Source organism: Notolepis coatsorum (genome assembly GCF_963971535.1).
Source record: "Notolepis coatsorum genome assembly, chromosome: 3".
Classification (NCBI taxonomy): Eukaryota; Metazoa; Chordata; class Actinopteri; order Aulopiformes; family Paralepididae; genus Notolepis; species Notolepis coatsorum.
The window spans coordinates 142387798-142404648 of NC_140167.1; the positions used below are offsets into that span (position 1 = coordinate 142387798).

A 16851-nucleotide genomic window follows, 5' to 3' on the forward strand; every position below is an offset into this window, starting at 1 on the left:
GAGAGCTATGGCATACTTGTCTTCCTTGGAACGAACTAGTTTCCGTTCGTTCTTGAAGGGCATCGAGTCTAATGTCCATAGTCTCTCGACGTGCTGCAAGAGGGTGGTGTCGTCGTCGCTTACCCTCGTGTAGAGGCAGCGGGTGGCTGTCGGTCGGTTGGAAGACCCGGAGAGGGGGCCTTGTAGCGTCCAACCCAGGCGGGTATTGACCGCGGCTGGGCAGCCTCTGGGTCCGATGTGGACCGCGTCCATTGGGACGATGAGGTCCGCGTGGTCGGAGCCTATGAGCAGGGTCGGGGTGGCGCCGTCGATGAACGGTATAGGCAGTTGGCGTAGGTGCACGTATTTCTCCATCAGCTGTGGGATGGGGTAGGTATAACGTGACAGACCTATGTCATGGCTTGTGAAGGCATTAGTGATGCTGTACCGCTTCTCGGGCTGCTCGACCGCTGCTATTGTGAATGAGACGTTTTCGCCCTTTATGGTCTTTAGGTCTCGCCGAATAGTACGGATTGTCATTGTTTCTTCGGTACCCCGCAGGCCCAACTGGGCTGCGGCGGAAGCGAGGAGAGTCTTTTCAGACCCATCGTCGAGGACGGCGTAAGTGTCCAGGACCTTGTCCTCGTAGCTTAGGAGCACTCGGACCACCTTCAAGAGCACTCGGGAGCTCCCGCTCTTCGCAGGGTCTATATACATGACATTTACTCTCGAGCTGCTTTGTGGTCCGGGTCTCCTCTTGTTGCTGTCGTGTAGGACATCCAGGTGGGCGCCGTCGCACTTGCTGCATCTTTTCTTCAGGCGGCACTCAGCTGCCATGTGGCTGCGCGCGCAGCGGAAGCAGCGGCGGTTCGCTTTGATCCACTGACTCACTTCGTCAGCAGTCAGCTTCTTAAAGGTGTCACATTTACATTTACATTTACATTTAGTCATTTAGCTGACGCTTTTATCCAAAGCGACTTACAAGTTCTGTACGACAAGCCATCAGGAAGAGCACAACTCTTATCAGCTGAGTAACAATGTTCATCAAAGTGTTGAGTGCTACAGTGTAGGTTAGTTTATTAGGACAAGTGCATGACAGTATGGTTAGTTAGGGTTAGATTTTTTTTTTTTTTTAAATTCAGATAATGGTTGAAGAAGTGCGTCTTTAGTCGACGGCGAAAGATTGGACGTGTTTCGGCTGTCCTAACTGGGGTGGGTAGTTCATTCCACCATTGTGGGGCAAGGACTGAGAATAGGCGACTTCTCTTTGATGACCCTCCCGGAGCTTGGATAGGAGTAGGTCTGAGGCGGCCAGAAGATGCAGAGCGTAGGGGTCTTGAGGGTGTGTAGTTAGAGACCATTGACCGGAGGTAGGCGGGAGCAGTTCCCTTTGCCTTTGTCACATTGAGACAGCCAATGTTCATGTTCACAATACTGGCAGGCAATCTTCCACTTTCCCTTCGCGGGGGGGGTGTTGTGGTTCTTGTGCTGCGGCACTGACTCGGCCTGGTGCATAACGGTCACGGACCGGCGGTTGTCATTGAACCTCCTCGGTCCAGCCACTCCACACGAATGTGTCTAGTCGTAGACTGCTGACCTCCCTCGCGAGGAAATCAGCCAGGTCTAGGAGGGATGGTTCTGGGCCGTGGGGGTCACGGTGGTCTTTCTGCCGCCGAAAACGCTCTTGACGGGCTGGAGGGAGCTTCTCCAGTATCCGCTCCACGTTGGAATTTGCATATAGTTCATATCTCCCCTTCTCCTTTTGTGACCCCAGCATCCCCACAAGGGATTGTACCTTGATAGAGAGGTCATCTAGTGCTCTATTGTCTTTGGCTGGGGGGAGGCGGTCGATATCTCGTATTTCTTGGATCACGTAATCCCATATGCGTCCATAGCGCGCGTCGAGGGCCACCAGAGCATCTGAGTAGGGGGTTCTTGAGTTCAAATATGCCAGCGCTATGTTATGCGCTCTGGGCACTTTAAGATGCTTGAGGAGGATGGCATATTTATAAGACTCGTCGTGTACATCGGACATTATAGTCTCTAAACACATGCGTAGTTCCGTATACTGTGCTCTGTCCTCACGCGTAAAGTCTGGGAACGTGGGTGTTCCAAGGTAAGATGCCATGGATGGCTGGGACACCGATGCGCGTAGCGGGAGAGGCCTCCTGGGCGAGTCTCCCCGTACGGGTGGTCGTGGGTTAGTGCTGGGTGGGTACCAGAGGCCGGGCCCCCAGGTGCTGCTCCTCGGTGCTGACTGTGTATGGGTTGGGTTGGGGGTTTGTAACGCAGTGACTCGGGGCTGAGGTCGGGGCTGTACTGGGCCTCCTGGTCCAAAGTAGGTTCGTGCTGGTGGGCTTGCTGTCCTCCCTCGTCCTCCGCTAGGTCCTGGAGTCTTCTAGTTAGTTTCTCGGCGACGTAGGCAGGTTCTTCCCGTTGGCTGGGTCCCGTATAGACCGGTCGGGGAGGGGGCTCGGCGACGTAGGCAGGTTCTTCCTGTTGGCTGGGTCCCGTGTAGATTTGTCGGGTAGGGGAAGGTGCCCTCGACCCGTGTCGTGATGATCTCCGGGAGCTCCGTGTGGAGGAGGGGGGGGTCGCCCTCTGGATCAATTGTTCTATCATCTGCGCCTGCAGACGGTCTCGCTCCGCTTCGCGCTGTGCATTGGCGGCGTCGCGCTGTGCATCGCGTTGCGCGTTGGTGCGGTCTCGCTGAATGTTCTCTTCAACCTGGAGGCGCCTTTCTTCCAGTCCGATAGTCATCGCTGCGTCAGCCTGGAGGCGACTCTCTTCCAGTCGGATGCGTTCGTGCTCACTCTGTTGTTGCGCTTGGAGACGTTCGCGCTCCACTGCAGACTGTTCGCGCGCACTCTGTTGTTGCGCTTGGAGGCGCTCTCGTTCCACTGCAGAGTGTTCGCGCTCACTAAGTGTCTGTGCTTGGAGACGGTCTCTTTCGGTTGATGCAGTTAGTGTGGTGATCAAGGCTTGTGCTAGTCGCTGGTCAGCCTCGCTGGGGGATGACACTGATGGAGGTGATCGGGCGCTGACAGGACTTGGTGGGGACCTGTTCTCTTGGCGCGCTCCGAGGTCCATCTCTTGAGCGCTGCTTCTTGATTTCTCCCGCGCCCGAGGTCCATCTCTAAGACGCGGTACTCTTCTCTTGGGTGCGCGCCGAGGTCTATCTCGGGTGCGCGCTCTTGGTGGTCTTGCGTTCCGGGGTCTATCCCGGTGGCGCTTTCTTTATCCTTGGGCGCTCCGGGGTCTATCCCGGTGGCGCTGTCTTGGGGTATAGTCACGTCATGTCCCGCTTGTTCCCCCCGTGAGCTAAGTCAGTTTCGTTTGAACCCACTGGGGTCTCTACTGGTGGGGCCGACAAGTCGATAGGATTGGGCATGCTTAAGCTATCAGTTTTATCCATGCTTAAGGTCTTTTTAGATAAGCTAGGAGGTAAAACGAAAGCGTAGTCCTCCAGTTGTGGAGGTGGCTGACGTTTGCGCCTAGGGCGCTCTAGTTTGGGAGAGCCGTCTGGAGAGTGTCCGCCGCTGGCCATATCAATATTAATATGATATTAAGATTACTGATACCCTCCGGCTCGAAGGACCAATTGTAACTGAGGGGTTACAAAACCCTGACTGTATTAAAGATTGTGATAGATTAAACCACTGCTAATTATGTACTTAGTATTACTTGCCAGACAGTACAACTAATTATGGCAGACGCTCATAATAACACGGCACAGTGACAAAGAAATATCATTGAGGGTATTTATTATTATGCAGCAAATTGTACAGATATGAGAATTAAGGTTGCGCTTGTATGGCGAAGAATATGCGTCAGTCAGTAGCAAAAGTCAGTGGGAATAGAATAATTCCTACGATGGGGTACTAGGCTAACGCCGCCTGGCGTAGGATGGTAGTATAGGGGGAAACGCTGGTACCGCTGGAGACAAGGGGTTTCCTCCCAGAGATGTAAGCTCTGGAGGGAAGAAGAATGTTCGGATACTCAGTCTGTTCAATTGAAGAAGAAGGGGGTTCACGTACAGAATCCAGTCCTTGTAATCCAAATGCTCAGCAACAAAGCAATAACTGTAATCCAATTGCACGATAGCAATGATGATAGCCAGCTAGCTTCGGTCCACGAAGCCAGCCCGAAGTAGATCCTCACGGTGGTTAAATCCAAACGACAGTGGGTATTAACGATGCTCTTCTCCAAGGGTAGTACGTTCCACAATCACTATAATCCAACCAATACTGGTTCTGCAATCGCCGCCGTCGGTTCCAATATGCACATGTCCAGTAGGTTCTCCAACTAGGCCCTCCTCGTGTACTGGCACCAATGTATTTAGTCCACGCACACTGGCTAAGGTTCCACTAGCTAAACGAACGAACTGCTGGGTAATGCTGCACACGAACGAACTGCTGATGGCACGATACACAATAAATAACGACTCTTACTTCACATTAAGCTAAGTCGAACTTGACGTTACTACATTAAATCTGACACTTTTACTATTCAATTCGCACGTGGTTCTCAACGCTCTGTTAGACGAACTGCTTCTCACTACATTAGAATCACACTGAACTTGATGAACAGCTACTGTTCGCACCTGCCGCGATATATATACTTAAGTGGCTTTCTAGTGCCGAACCTCAGTTCTCGTCTCAAATCAATGCGCCGGCTCCAGGCATGTTCCAACATGCCTGGACTCGCCTTTGAACCTGACTTTAGGGGCTCGCCGTCTGGCGCCGATAACGTTATCCAATGAGGAAAGTGAATATTACTGGGATTCAAACGCAGGCTTAAAGGGATATAACGTGTATATATAAATAATATACAAGGTATATAAAACAATAAATGTAGATTCTCAGCCTTTAATCTGGCCCTTCACAACAGGCGCCGCCATTTTGTTTGGTGACGTCAAGGTGTTGGTTTGGTCTGGCTCCTGCTGGGTAGCTGCCTAGTAAACATGGAGTGTCAGTAAATGCAACGTTGCCTACCAAACAACCGCGACGGTGGTTGAACTGGAGCTAGGTAACCAGGTAGCTAAATGCCCCGCAACGGTGGTTGAACTGGAGCTAGGTAGGCAGGTAGCTAAATGCCCCGCGACGGTGGTTGAACTGGAGCTAGGTAGCCAGGTAGCTAAATGCCCCGCGACGGTGGTTGAACAACACTGTTTATTTCACTGGTAGTTTGTGGAAATGAACCAACTTTCCTCTCTTTCACACAGTAAAATTTGTTTGAACAGCCAGGAGCAATACAAAAAGAACCACCGCGGTCCCGTTGTTTGGTAGGCAACGTTGCATTTACACGACACTCCATGTTTACTAGGCAGCTACCCAGCAGGAGCCAGACCAAACCAACACTGTGACGTCAGCAACAAAATGGCGGCGCCCATGGGGAAAACAGGGAAATTATATTTGGTTTTTCAGACGAATAAGCAGGATTTCACATTTGATTATAGGACCCTGTCTTACACAAGGTACACAACAAACAAACTATGATCACATTGTTCAATGCTTCATCTCCCCTTTAATAATCCAATATTTGGGATACTCCCAAGTATTCTGTCTTGTATTTGGATTTATAAACACCTTGACATAGGAAAAGTTAATGTATGTACTTGATCATGTTTACCATGTTTTTGCAGTGGTCAGTGTAAGTTCCATTTCCATGGTAATATACACAATGTTCTGGTTACTCATGTATGCAGGGATATTGGTGTGATCAGGATATGAAAATGCATATACATTATACCTTTTTAAAGACCGTAACCAGAATATTAGCTAGTATCCGGAATATTAATGTAAATGAGTAATGCTCGGGTCTCAAGTCCCATAGAAAACTAAGTCCCAGACTCTGATCTGCAACTCTGAATCGAGCTCATGCAAGTGTTTTTATTCTGATTTATTTTTTATATGTTATACTTTTTATTTATACATTTAAAAAAAATATTGTTTATCAAAATTATTTTAAAATGTTTATCAAAATTATCAAATTTTCCACTCTAGCCAACCTGCCGCCCACTCTGGCCAAGTCCCAGGTGAGCAGTGTGAGAAAGAACCTGAAGCTGCACCTGGTGGCTGTGCTCAAGCATCCCTGCAGCCTGGAGTTCCAGGCTCAGATCAGCACGTTGCTACTGGACCTGGGCATGCCTCAGAGTGAGATCACCCGCTCCACGCCAGCACCACGCGAGCAGCGCAAAAGACCTCGCCACGAACCATACACGGAGGGCAAGAAGCTCAAGATGGGTTAGTAGTAGTAGCAGTAGCAGTACTAGTAGTAGTAGTAGTGGTCATGTGAATCCTGTTTCCAATTTTGGATGATTTTCATGCTTAAATTTGAACTTAATGTTTACATTTGTTATGTGTGTTTCGTAAGTTGCATGAACCTAGGGCCAAGGAAGCCCATTCTGAAGCCACTATATACATAAAAAAAAGTATTAAATAGGGGAAGTATAGGGGAAATGTATTATTATTTTTCAAATGATCCAACATCACACAACTCGTTGGTCTGTATTCAGAGCCTGCCCTGATGGATGAGGACGAGGACAAGGAGGAACCGGCTCCGCTGTCTGTCTCCAAGCCGTCCACTGTGCCAGTAGCACATTCCTCTATAGACCTCACTGCTGACTTCCTACGCCCACTGCTCACCCCCGAGAACGTAGCCAATCTGGTGAGCTGGAGTGACCGTCCGTCAATCATTTCTCACTTTGACTGTGATGCTCAATGCAATGCTGCTGTGACACCCTGATTGAATTTCTCTAAGGGGATTATTAAAGTATATCTACCGTAGGGCGGCTAGGTGGTGTAGTGGGCAAGGCACTCGCCACCAGTGTGGAGACGCTAGGATTCGCGTGTTCGAATCCAGCTCTCCACATTGTTTTTCAGTTTGGCTGGTCGTCCGCAGTAATACACATTGGCCGTATTACGGGGAGGGAAAACTGAAGGGTGGGGATCGAACGTTGTGAACAAGCGACTCCTACAAGTCGGTTGGTGCGCCTGCGCAGTAGAATCAGGAAGTGTCGGGGGCAGCGTGAGCCTCCCACGCGTTACTCCTCGACACTGAGAGATCGAGCTGCGCAGGTGAAAAGATGCGACTGCTGTTACCTCAAGTACCGGAGGGGACTTGTGCTATGTATGACTTAGTCCACATTGCAGCCGGCTTGTGGGAGGCAAGAAACAGCGTTCGTGACAGGGGAGGGTTGAATTGGATGATACGAAATTGGGATGGGAGAAAATATGGAAAAATGGGAGAAAAAGTGGATAAAAAAAAAAAAAGTATATCTAGTAAGTGACATTTTGCTACACATGGGCGACAGTAGCTCAGGAGGTAGAGCGGTCCTTTTTTGCAATAATATTTACACCTAAAAAGTTGTTTATCTAACTATCCCTTAACACTTTGAGTGCCAGCAGGGGGCGCCAGAAATAGCGCTTGAGTGCCAGCGTCCACTTCAATGATAGAGCTCTCATATTTGCGAACGCATAAACTACATCTTAAATTATGGCTATGTGTATAATCTGGCCGTCGCTTATCAATGACTTGTTTGCAGTCAACATTGTCGAAACGGATTGTTTTTTTAATCAGTTCATTTCCGTTTTATACCATTTTGAAAAACTTGTTTTTTGAAAGTTTCAGGGAAATATAAAGATTCTGTGATAAACGCCTTTACTGGAATATTCTGGAATACACAAAAAACTGTCATTTTTCGGCCTATTCATGAATCGTTTTCAAATAAACGCTAGATTATCGATAGTATATGTGTACTTATGCACGCTATAGAAGCGGGCTGAAAAATCTATTATCTAATTTCCTTATCAGCACACACACACACGCACACACACACACAGAGCACACGTTGATATCTCTGTGAAAAAAGCTCTGATTATCCTAAGACTGGTAAAATAGATTCCTTACCTCAGATCAGATGTTCTCCAAAAAGATTATTCCAATTCCTGATCGCCATTCCAAATATCGATCGCGTTTATTGATTCAACGCTGGGTACTGGAAATATGTATTCCACGCTGTTCTGGGGCTCTGCAATGAATCCGATCGTCTCGGGTGACTTGCCTGAGAAGTAAAATGAGGAAGCAGGATTCCCCCCCCCCCCCCATGCGTTTCATTCAATCCATTCCAAAGGGGTGCAGTACCACAGGGAGAGACGATAGGGGGCGGTATTTTCCCAATGGAGCTCAGAGAGAGTTTGCAGCACTAACGTGAGGCTAGATTGATGAAATATGAATTCAAATAGCTTAAAAAAATTTAAACGCGATCCATCATTGTTGGCACTGAACGGTCGGCATGAACAAACGAGATATCTCGTCGTTGGCACTCAAAGTGTTAAAGGGGAGATGAATCGTTAAACAATATGAGCCTAGTTTCTTTGTTGTGTACATGGTCCTATAATCAAATGTGAAATCCTGCTTATTTGTCTGAAAACTCAAATGTAATTTCCTTGTTTTTGCCATGGGCGCCGCCATTTTAGATTTAGCTGGATGGTGACGTCACAGTGATGGTTTGGGCTGGGTCCCGGTTTACAGTGCTGGTTAGATAGCTACGTAAATATGGAGTGTCGTGAAAGTCGGTCAGTAAATTGTCAACCAAATGTAACGTTACCTACAGAAAAAATATATATCTGCGAGACATCCCCCCCCCCCCCCCCCACACACCCACAGTCTGAGTCAGAGCGATAGTTCAACTTGACTAACAGGGTGAAGTAGGTATCACTTTCCTTTTTTTCCTCCCTCAATAATATTATGTTATTTATGTACGTTATCATTATGTAAACAAATGCACATATGGATTGTTTGCTGCAACGTTTCTGAATGAATTGAAGCATTAATAAATAAGCAGATAATTAAATTAGATGTCCATAACATTTGTGTTTTTAATTAGCATAGCCTAAATAAATATGAATTCAAGAAGTTAAATACTGAATTAACGACACATTTATTAACAGGCTGAAAGTTAAAACGAATAAAAAAACAATTAGCCTGTGTAAAATATAGGCTATGCGGTGGTAAAAGGCAACTTTGGCTATAGCCTTCTAAAACAGGCTAAACTTTGTTTTGGCTTCTTGAGTTCACATTTCTTTGGTTTGCAGCACGGTGCATCTGCGGGCCAATGTTCCGAGACATATTACATTTAATTTGTTAGGCTATTTGAATACACCAGCCCTAAATGGTGGATTCAAATAGCCTAACAATTATACAAATATGTCTCGGAACATTGGTGGGGACACTGGACAGCCAGCTGAAGCGCGTGGGCCATACATCCCAAACTTTGTAATCCTGCGTCTTTCATGCATTTGACCACGTTTCGGGCATTATCTCGGAGTATGACATGAATATTTTCTTTCGGAATATGCCACGTCTGGAACATATTCTCGAATGCTGTTGCCATGCCAGCACTGCAGGCTGAAGCAGTATGGGAGCCGGAGAACTCTTGTGAATGCAGGAGCGCTTTACGGAGTTGGAAGTATGCGTCAATCCACTGAGCTGTCAAACTCAGCATTGACATGGGGCTGACATCAGAGCTCCAAATATCACTGGTAAAGCTAATTGAAGAAACGTCTTCTTTCAGAAGGCTATCAATGTGCGAATACACTGCCTGGTAGAGCTCGGGTACAGGGCAATGTCTGAAAAATACGTGCGACCTGGGAGAGTGTAACGCGGTCGTGGAGCCCTATTATTATTTTCTATATATATATATTGTTTTATTTGTAAGATATATATTTACTGTTGACCTGATAGTGTTTTATTGTTCACCCGTATATATATGCTCCTTGTATCGCCGCTGCTTACAGCGCGCATTGGAACGGAGACAAAGTTATACCGTTAGTTTTGTATACAGCCGAGCCACTCAACACATATTGAACAGAGAAAAAGAAAAGATAACCGTTAGTTGGAGAATAAAAGTGAGGAGAGAGAGGTGTTTTGCTACAGCGCTGTGGTGGTAACGTTAGTGCCGTTATTTGTTGGAAACGGTGTTGTGGTGTTGCCAAGGGAGAGGAGGAATACCATACTCCCGCATCGATCTGCCGACGGCGACGGTCAGAGGATAACAGAGAAAGAAGAGACGTTTATTAGACTGAGCTCGGTTGAGGCTGAACTCATAGCAACCAACAGACTTTAGGTGATAGCCTAATCTATACCTTTCTGTTGAACTAATTCTTTTTTTTGTATCCTCTTTCTCAGATTTTTCTCTTTTTTTCCCCGTCCCAATTTAGTCGTTGTGCCAATTCCCCCCCTCCCCTACCTGTTTGTTGTGCGCATGTTCTCCAACTGGTCGGTACAAGGGAATCCTGAAGTCCTCCGCACGCTTCCTCTGACACGTGTGGCGACAGCCAGTGACTCTTTTTTCACCTGGCAGCGAGGACTCTCATTGGTGAAGTGTAACGCGTGGGAGGTCACGCTGCCTTCATCCATTCCTGCCTCCGCTGAGCAAGCGCCCAGACCTACCCTGTAGGCGTCGCTGTCCACAACGCCAGATCCCCACCCGTGACTTCCCTCCCCCTAACCCAGCCAAACGGGTTAGTATAGCGATCAGCCCAAGCCAGAGGCAATGCTGACTTCGGGAGTCGAGACCGCAGCCTCTTGCATTGGTGACGAGCGCAATCTTCGCTACGCCACCTGACCGCCCCCATGTTGAACTAATTCTTATTATTAATGGGCTTAGCGCCTAAGCCTTAAAGGGGAACTATTTTACAATTTCTTTCACTATTTGGGCACTTTTACACAATTCCTGTGAGTTTATGGAACACCTCTGTAATTTTTTTCTTTTTTTAATTCATTGTTTTGTATTTCTAATCAAGTACTCAAACAGCATTTTTCTACCTCAAGATCTTAAGCCGTTTTGAGCCTGGGCTCCAGCCACTGTGTGGCCTGATGCCACATGGGGCCACATTATTATGCAGCTGAGTCTCTCTGACATCACAAATCAGCACATTTTCAGATGACTCAGTTCAGTGAGGGTGAATATTGTGAGAGGAGAATTGGAAGAATGCGCCAATATGAGAATTAGAGACATAGATCATATTAATATAAGTCCACATAGCTAGGAAACAATGCTAAACACTGAAAAAGGCCATTTATAAGATAGTTCCCCTTTAAGGAAAACTCCAACATTTTGGGAAATTTGCTTATTTAACATCTTCCCTGGAGTTAGACAAGAAGATACATACCTTTTTTGTCTCTGTGCATGCATTAGGCTTAGGGAACAGTCGCTCCGTTAGCGTAGCTTAGCTTCATCACTGGAAGTGGGGCAGAGTTAGAGCCTGACGTTCCCTACAGTGCCGAATACACACAAAATACACTCCATATAATAATAATTCAAAAATAATTGAATTCGACAATTATGTTTTCTAAGCAAATATACTCGGAACTATTTTTTCCCGAACCACTCCTCTCTGAGCGCAGTCAGTGATTTCAACGTGTCGCCGTGTTTGTTGACATTCTCATTCATTCAAAGGATCCGAACCGATTGAAGTTTATGGATACCATGACTTAAAATCCTCTTACCTTGACGATTAAAAGCCTCCCCAATTTAGAAAACAGTATTCCAATGGCTGGTCTTGATATACTGCACGCTAACGGAGCTAACCGGACACTAAAGCTAACCGGACACTAAAGCAAATATAATGACTTCCTTTCTGGGGGGTTTCAAAATAAAAGAGCGACGTCTATAGCAGCGGAATACGTTTATTTTGTACATTATCTAACGTTAACACGAACCTAAACTAACGTTACAACTAACCTAAAGTTAGTTTAGGTTCGTGTTAACGTTAGATAATGTACAAAATAAACATTCCGCTGCTATAGACGTCGCTCTTTTATTTTGAAACCCCCCCCAGAAAGGAAGTCATTGCTCTCGTTATCTGCTTGAGTGTCCGGTTGCTGGTTAGCTCCGTTAGCGTGCAGTATATCAAGACCAGCCATTGGAATACTGTTTTCTAAATTGGGGAGGCTTTTAATCGTCAAGGTAAGAGGATTTTAAGTCATGGTATCCATAAACTTCAATCGGTTCGGATCCTCAACAAACACGGCGACACGTTGAAATCACTGACTGCGCCCAGAGAGGAGTGGTTCGGGAAAAAATTGTTCAGAGTATATTTGCTTAGAAAATGTAATTGTCGAATTCAATTATTTTTTATTTCTCCACGTGGTAAATACACAGGTCACAACATGTTTACAGGAACGTTTTGGAGTTGTATTTGGAGTGTATTTCGTGACTGTAGGGCACTGTAGGGAACGTCAGGCTCTAACTCTGCCCCACTTCCATTGATGAAGCTAAGCTACGCTAACGGAGCGACTGTTCCCTAAGCCTAATGCATGCACAGAGACAAAAAAGGTATGTATCTTCTTGTCTAACTCCAGGGAAGATGTTAAATGAGCTAATTTCCCAAACATTTAGTTTTCCTTTAACACTTTAAGTGCCGGAAACGTGTTTAGGCGTCTTTCCTAGCCATGCTCAAGTTGCCTAGGATGCCGTAACTCGTCTTTGATATCAATATTTCAAAAATCTGTGATCGGAATCATATTTCCCCTCTGCAGCCTTCACACACAGTTATGATCTCCTCTCAATCCTCTAGCGGTTCAAGAGCGCCATCTGGTGGCCGATCGGCATATCGCCCAAAGAGGAAGTCATGTGGATGAAGTGGTGATCACCCATATTACTTCCGGGCACTCGCTATAGGTCCCGGGACTCGAGCTCGACACAATACATAGCGATCCGTTGCCAATAACTCGATAAACAACATGATTTGGACGTATATACTATTATACAACCTGGAAATGGACCGGGTATTTCGACATCCCATAATGGAAAACTGTCTACGCTACGCTGACCGCCCAATGGCCCGAGGAGACTGGGGTGAGTTTTAGCGTGTAATATTACCGTGTTCGATACTAACTGCTATGATGAACATATGACCTACATTAGATGAATGGTATAACGCTGCCCACGGAATTATAAATGCCCCCTCGCCCATCCGGTCAACATCAGATGACGTGTAGTAACTTCCAGAAGTACGTCCAGTTGGAATTTTTTATATCGCGCCGATTGCTATCAAACTGTATTTCATCATCAATATAATGCATTTGGGGCTATAAATCACGTTCTGGAGAAAGCTGCAGAAAGAGATGAAAACATACTTATACTTTAGACCATTATTTTAGTATGAATATGTGAATGAAAAAGTGTTAACGTTGCTACACAATGAACAATACATATAGGACCTTGAATGGGCCCTAATAATGGCAATCTAGCAATAGAATTAAAAAAGTTATAGCCCTGCAAAGAAGGGGAACTTCTCCATGTTAAATAGAGCTGGCAACGGATGGTATATCATGAATTTAGCCTTAGGCAATCAAAGTGTTAACATGGCCCAGCTTGGTTCTAGGTAGGGGAATATAGTCTAATTTTGCTTCTGGCCAATCAAATCACATTAAGCTAAACGTGACCAAACGTCATTGCCTCGCGGGCACTTTCAATGAAGGATATAGCACTAGTTAGAGAGCGGAAATTCGGATTCCTCTCTCGGATTCATTCATTGAGCAGCAACTTATTTTTCGCCGGCGGGACCTTTACTGGGGACCAGCACAGCACACCACTGTGGATATTCTGATTTAACAACAAATCTATCTGTCCAGGAGAACCACATTGACCAGGTATGCTAACGAACGAAACCAAGCTAGCTTGGTTGTAGCCCCTTTTGTGACTGCGATGCAAGCCAGGGGCTCGAATACGCAGTCACTTATTCCTCCGTAGTAGCCAGGTTAATTTGCACCACCAAGCACTGCTTAAAAGCTAGTGGTGGGTCCAAAATATATCCAATATAAATTTCAAAGGTACCCAGCATTCTATTAGGGTTTCACACACACACGCGGCGCGGTTTGAAAGCTTGGTGTTGCTAATAAACATTTTAAGTCATTTTTATAAACTGGTCAACAATGCTCAAAACAGCTGTATTTCTGTATTTGGCTGCCTGGTGTGCCATCACAGCACATGCGCATCATGCACCCAACGCCAAATGCAAGTATGATTACAGTGTAAGGTAGTAGTAGTTATGATTACAGTGTAAGGTAGTAGTTATGATTACAGTGTAAGGTAGTAGTTGTTATGATTACAGTGCATCGCAGTCACGAAAGGGGCTAGGTACTGCTTGGTTTGACTGGCCGCCGAGCCATACTGTACATGGTGACTGCTTGGTTTGACTGGCCGCCGAGCCATACTGTACATGGCAGGGCTGTACGTTAACTTTTTTTGCACATAGCACTGGTGCTACAGAGGTTGATCGTTTTGTAGCACAGGCCAAAATCTTGTAGCACAAGTATAAAATGTGTTATATTTGTAACAGTCACAAATGTGCCTATTGTATTCGTGTTATTTAGTTGCAGTGCCATGTTTGGCTGTCATTTTATGCTGACAAGTTGACGTCACACAGCCAGACACGTTACGTGTAAGGAATTATGGGATTTGGTGTTGGGTGTATGGACTCTACTAGGGGTGGGAATCACCAGTTTCATCACGATACGATACGATATAGATTCTTTGGACAACAATACGATATTTGCTGATATATGCCACGATATGATACGATGCAGGTGCCTGCAATCGATATGAGACGATATCATAACATAAGCCCATTTAACACAATCAGTAACATTTAGATCAACTCAAAAAAGGCAACGGAAATATCATTTGACATTTTTATTTTTGACCTCTTCCAGACTTTTAAAGGAAAAACAATCTATTGTTTTTAATACACATAGACCTCCTGTTCACTGTAAAGTGCCACGTTTTGATATATTGAGCTTTAAACTTTAAGTTAAATGTTTTGGAACTCACAACACGCAACCGTTTTATGTTGCATGATCATGAATACATTTATTTTGTATTGTATTTTTTATGTTTAAATATCAACATTATCTGTCCACCCTCAGTACATTTACTATCAATATAATATACTCGTCTGACTTCATGTGATCTTTCCAAACGCACACACACACACACACACAGAGAAGGGAGAATGTCTGCCCCCTCTTCCTCACTCTGCCCGTCTGCTGTTCTCTCTATATGGCTATAAACAGCTTGTTGTTAGCTCATGCTAACGTAACGTTAATTTCGGACTTTATGACGCGAGGATTGCAAAGCATGTTATATGCATTTGACCCGTTGCCGAATAAAACAGCAGGGATTTGTTTTGGGTCGCGACAACACTATCCACTAGCTCTGTTTCAATATCCGCGTTCCAAAGGCTACTGTCTGCTGCTGAGACGAGTCCTGCTCACCTGCTGTGTTGTGAGCTGAGCCGAGCGGATAGAGTCACTGCTCGCAACTCGCGGGGATATTGTTCGCTAGGGATTATGGGATTTGGTGTTTGATATATGGAGTCTTACGCAGAAGGGACATTATTTAATCGCACAAGACTACAAGTACCAAGTGGATAGCGCCGTGGTCCATTCATTTACCGTCACATTTTTTATTTATTTTTTTGCTTGCGCCACGGGCCATCGCACCCGTGCTAGTGAAGTCAATTCATTCATCGCACAGACTGACGTCAGTGTCGCACGTGCAACATATATGTCGCACTGTACACCCCTGGTACATGGTGACTGCTTGGCTTTTATAATACTTTTTTTAATAACTTTTTTTTTGGCATCCTCTGTTATTTTACCCACGCGACTCCACTGGCTCCCAGACTATCATGATAACCCTCTAAGTGGCCATGTTGGGATATTCAAGACCTACAAACTGCTTCATGGAGTAGCTTTTTGGCCTAGAATGTGGACAGATGTCAGTCAGTTTGTCAAACGCTGTGTCAAATGCCAGAGTCTGAAAGCAGACAACAGGAAGCCGGCTGGTAAGGTCCAACAGCACACAGTTAAAGGCCCCAAGACACACACATGGATCACACCTCCAAGGGTGATCTTCTCAAGGGGGAAGTGGTAATGGTAGTGGTAATGGTATATATATAATGGTATTAAGCCTGGATGTCGGTGGTGAGCACAGATACCCAGGGAAGCTAATGTCTGAGCCTGAGGTGGACTGCTCCTGAATTCCTACAGTGATCTTTTGCTAAGAAGTAAAAACAAGTAAAACATTCTATCAAAGTGAAACCTCTGTGCTGCTCTTCTCTTCCAGGTACTAATCAGCATGGTGTACCTGCCAGAAATCATGCCTGCTTCCTTCCAGGCCACATACACACCAGTGGAGTCTGCAGGGACCGACGCTCAGATCAAACACTTAGCTCGGCTGATGGCCACACAGATGACTGCAGCCGGGATCGGTCCAGGTCAGTGGTTGGAAGAAGTGGAGCGTCTATGTAAACCAGGGGTGGACTGACTTCACTTCAGTCAGTTTTATATTTATCTATGGATTTTTCAATCTTTAGCGTTGTTTAGGCAAGGCTTTTTACCTGAGCACTTGAAATGGATGACCTGAAGCAAAACACTGGAGCACTGATGTGTCTTCCTCCCAAGAGTTGCCTATATGCTGTCTTGGCTGAAGCGCCTTGGACTTAACTTTTGTGTTTAGCAACGTTTCTCAGCAACGCCCCGTTCTACACTACACATACCTGGGAGTTGCCCAGTATGACCACAGTCTGACATTGTTGGCCGCTGAGCAGCTCCACTGAAGCAGTTGGCGGTTAAGTGCCTTGCTCAAGGACACCTCTGTGGCAGTGTTTTGAGGGAGGGTGAGACCTTCTCTTGCCGCTTTGGGGATTTTAACTGACAACTTTCCGATCCTGCTTCTCTAACCATTAGGTTACCACTGACACTGTTGAATTGAACAGCCTTGGCATCATAATAATATTTTTTGTATACATATATTTGAGTCTACGTCCTGATTGAATCAATTTAATTGAAAGTAAACTG

General features: G+C 45.8%; 1 protein-coding gene across 1 annotated transcript in view; it reads left to right on the forward strand.

Annotated features, from left to right (window-relative positions):
• The window catches only part of sympk (symplekin), an 87640-nt gene that overhangs the window by 15694 nt on the left and 55095 nt on the right, over positions 1–16851 (forward strand). The window contains exons 9-11 of the mRNA XM_084309736.1: positions 5985–6224; positions 6497–6648; positions 16118–16268. Of these exons, the coding sequence (XP_084165862.1) occupies positions 5985–6224; positions 6497–6648; positions 16118–16268 (543 nt within the window). The remainder of the gene's footprint in view (positions 1–5984; positions 6225–6496; positions 6649–16117; positions 16269–16851) is intronic.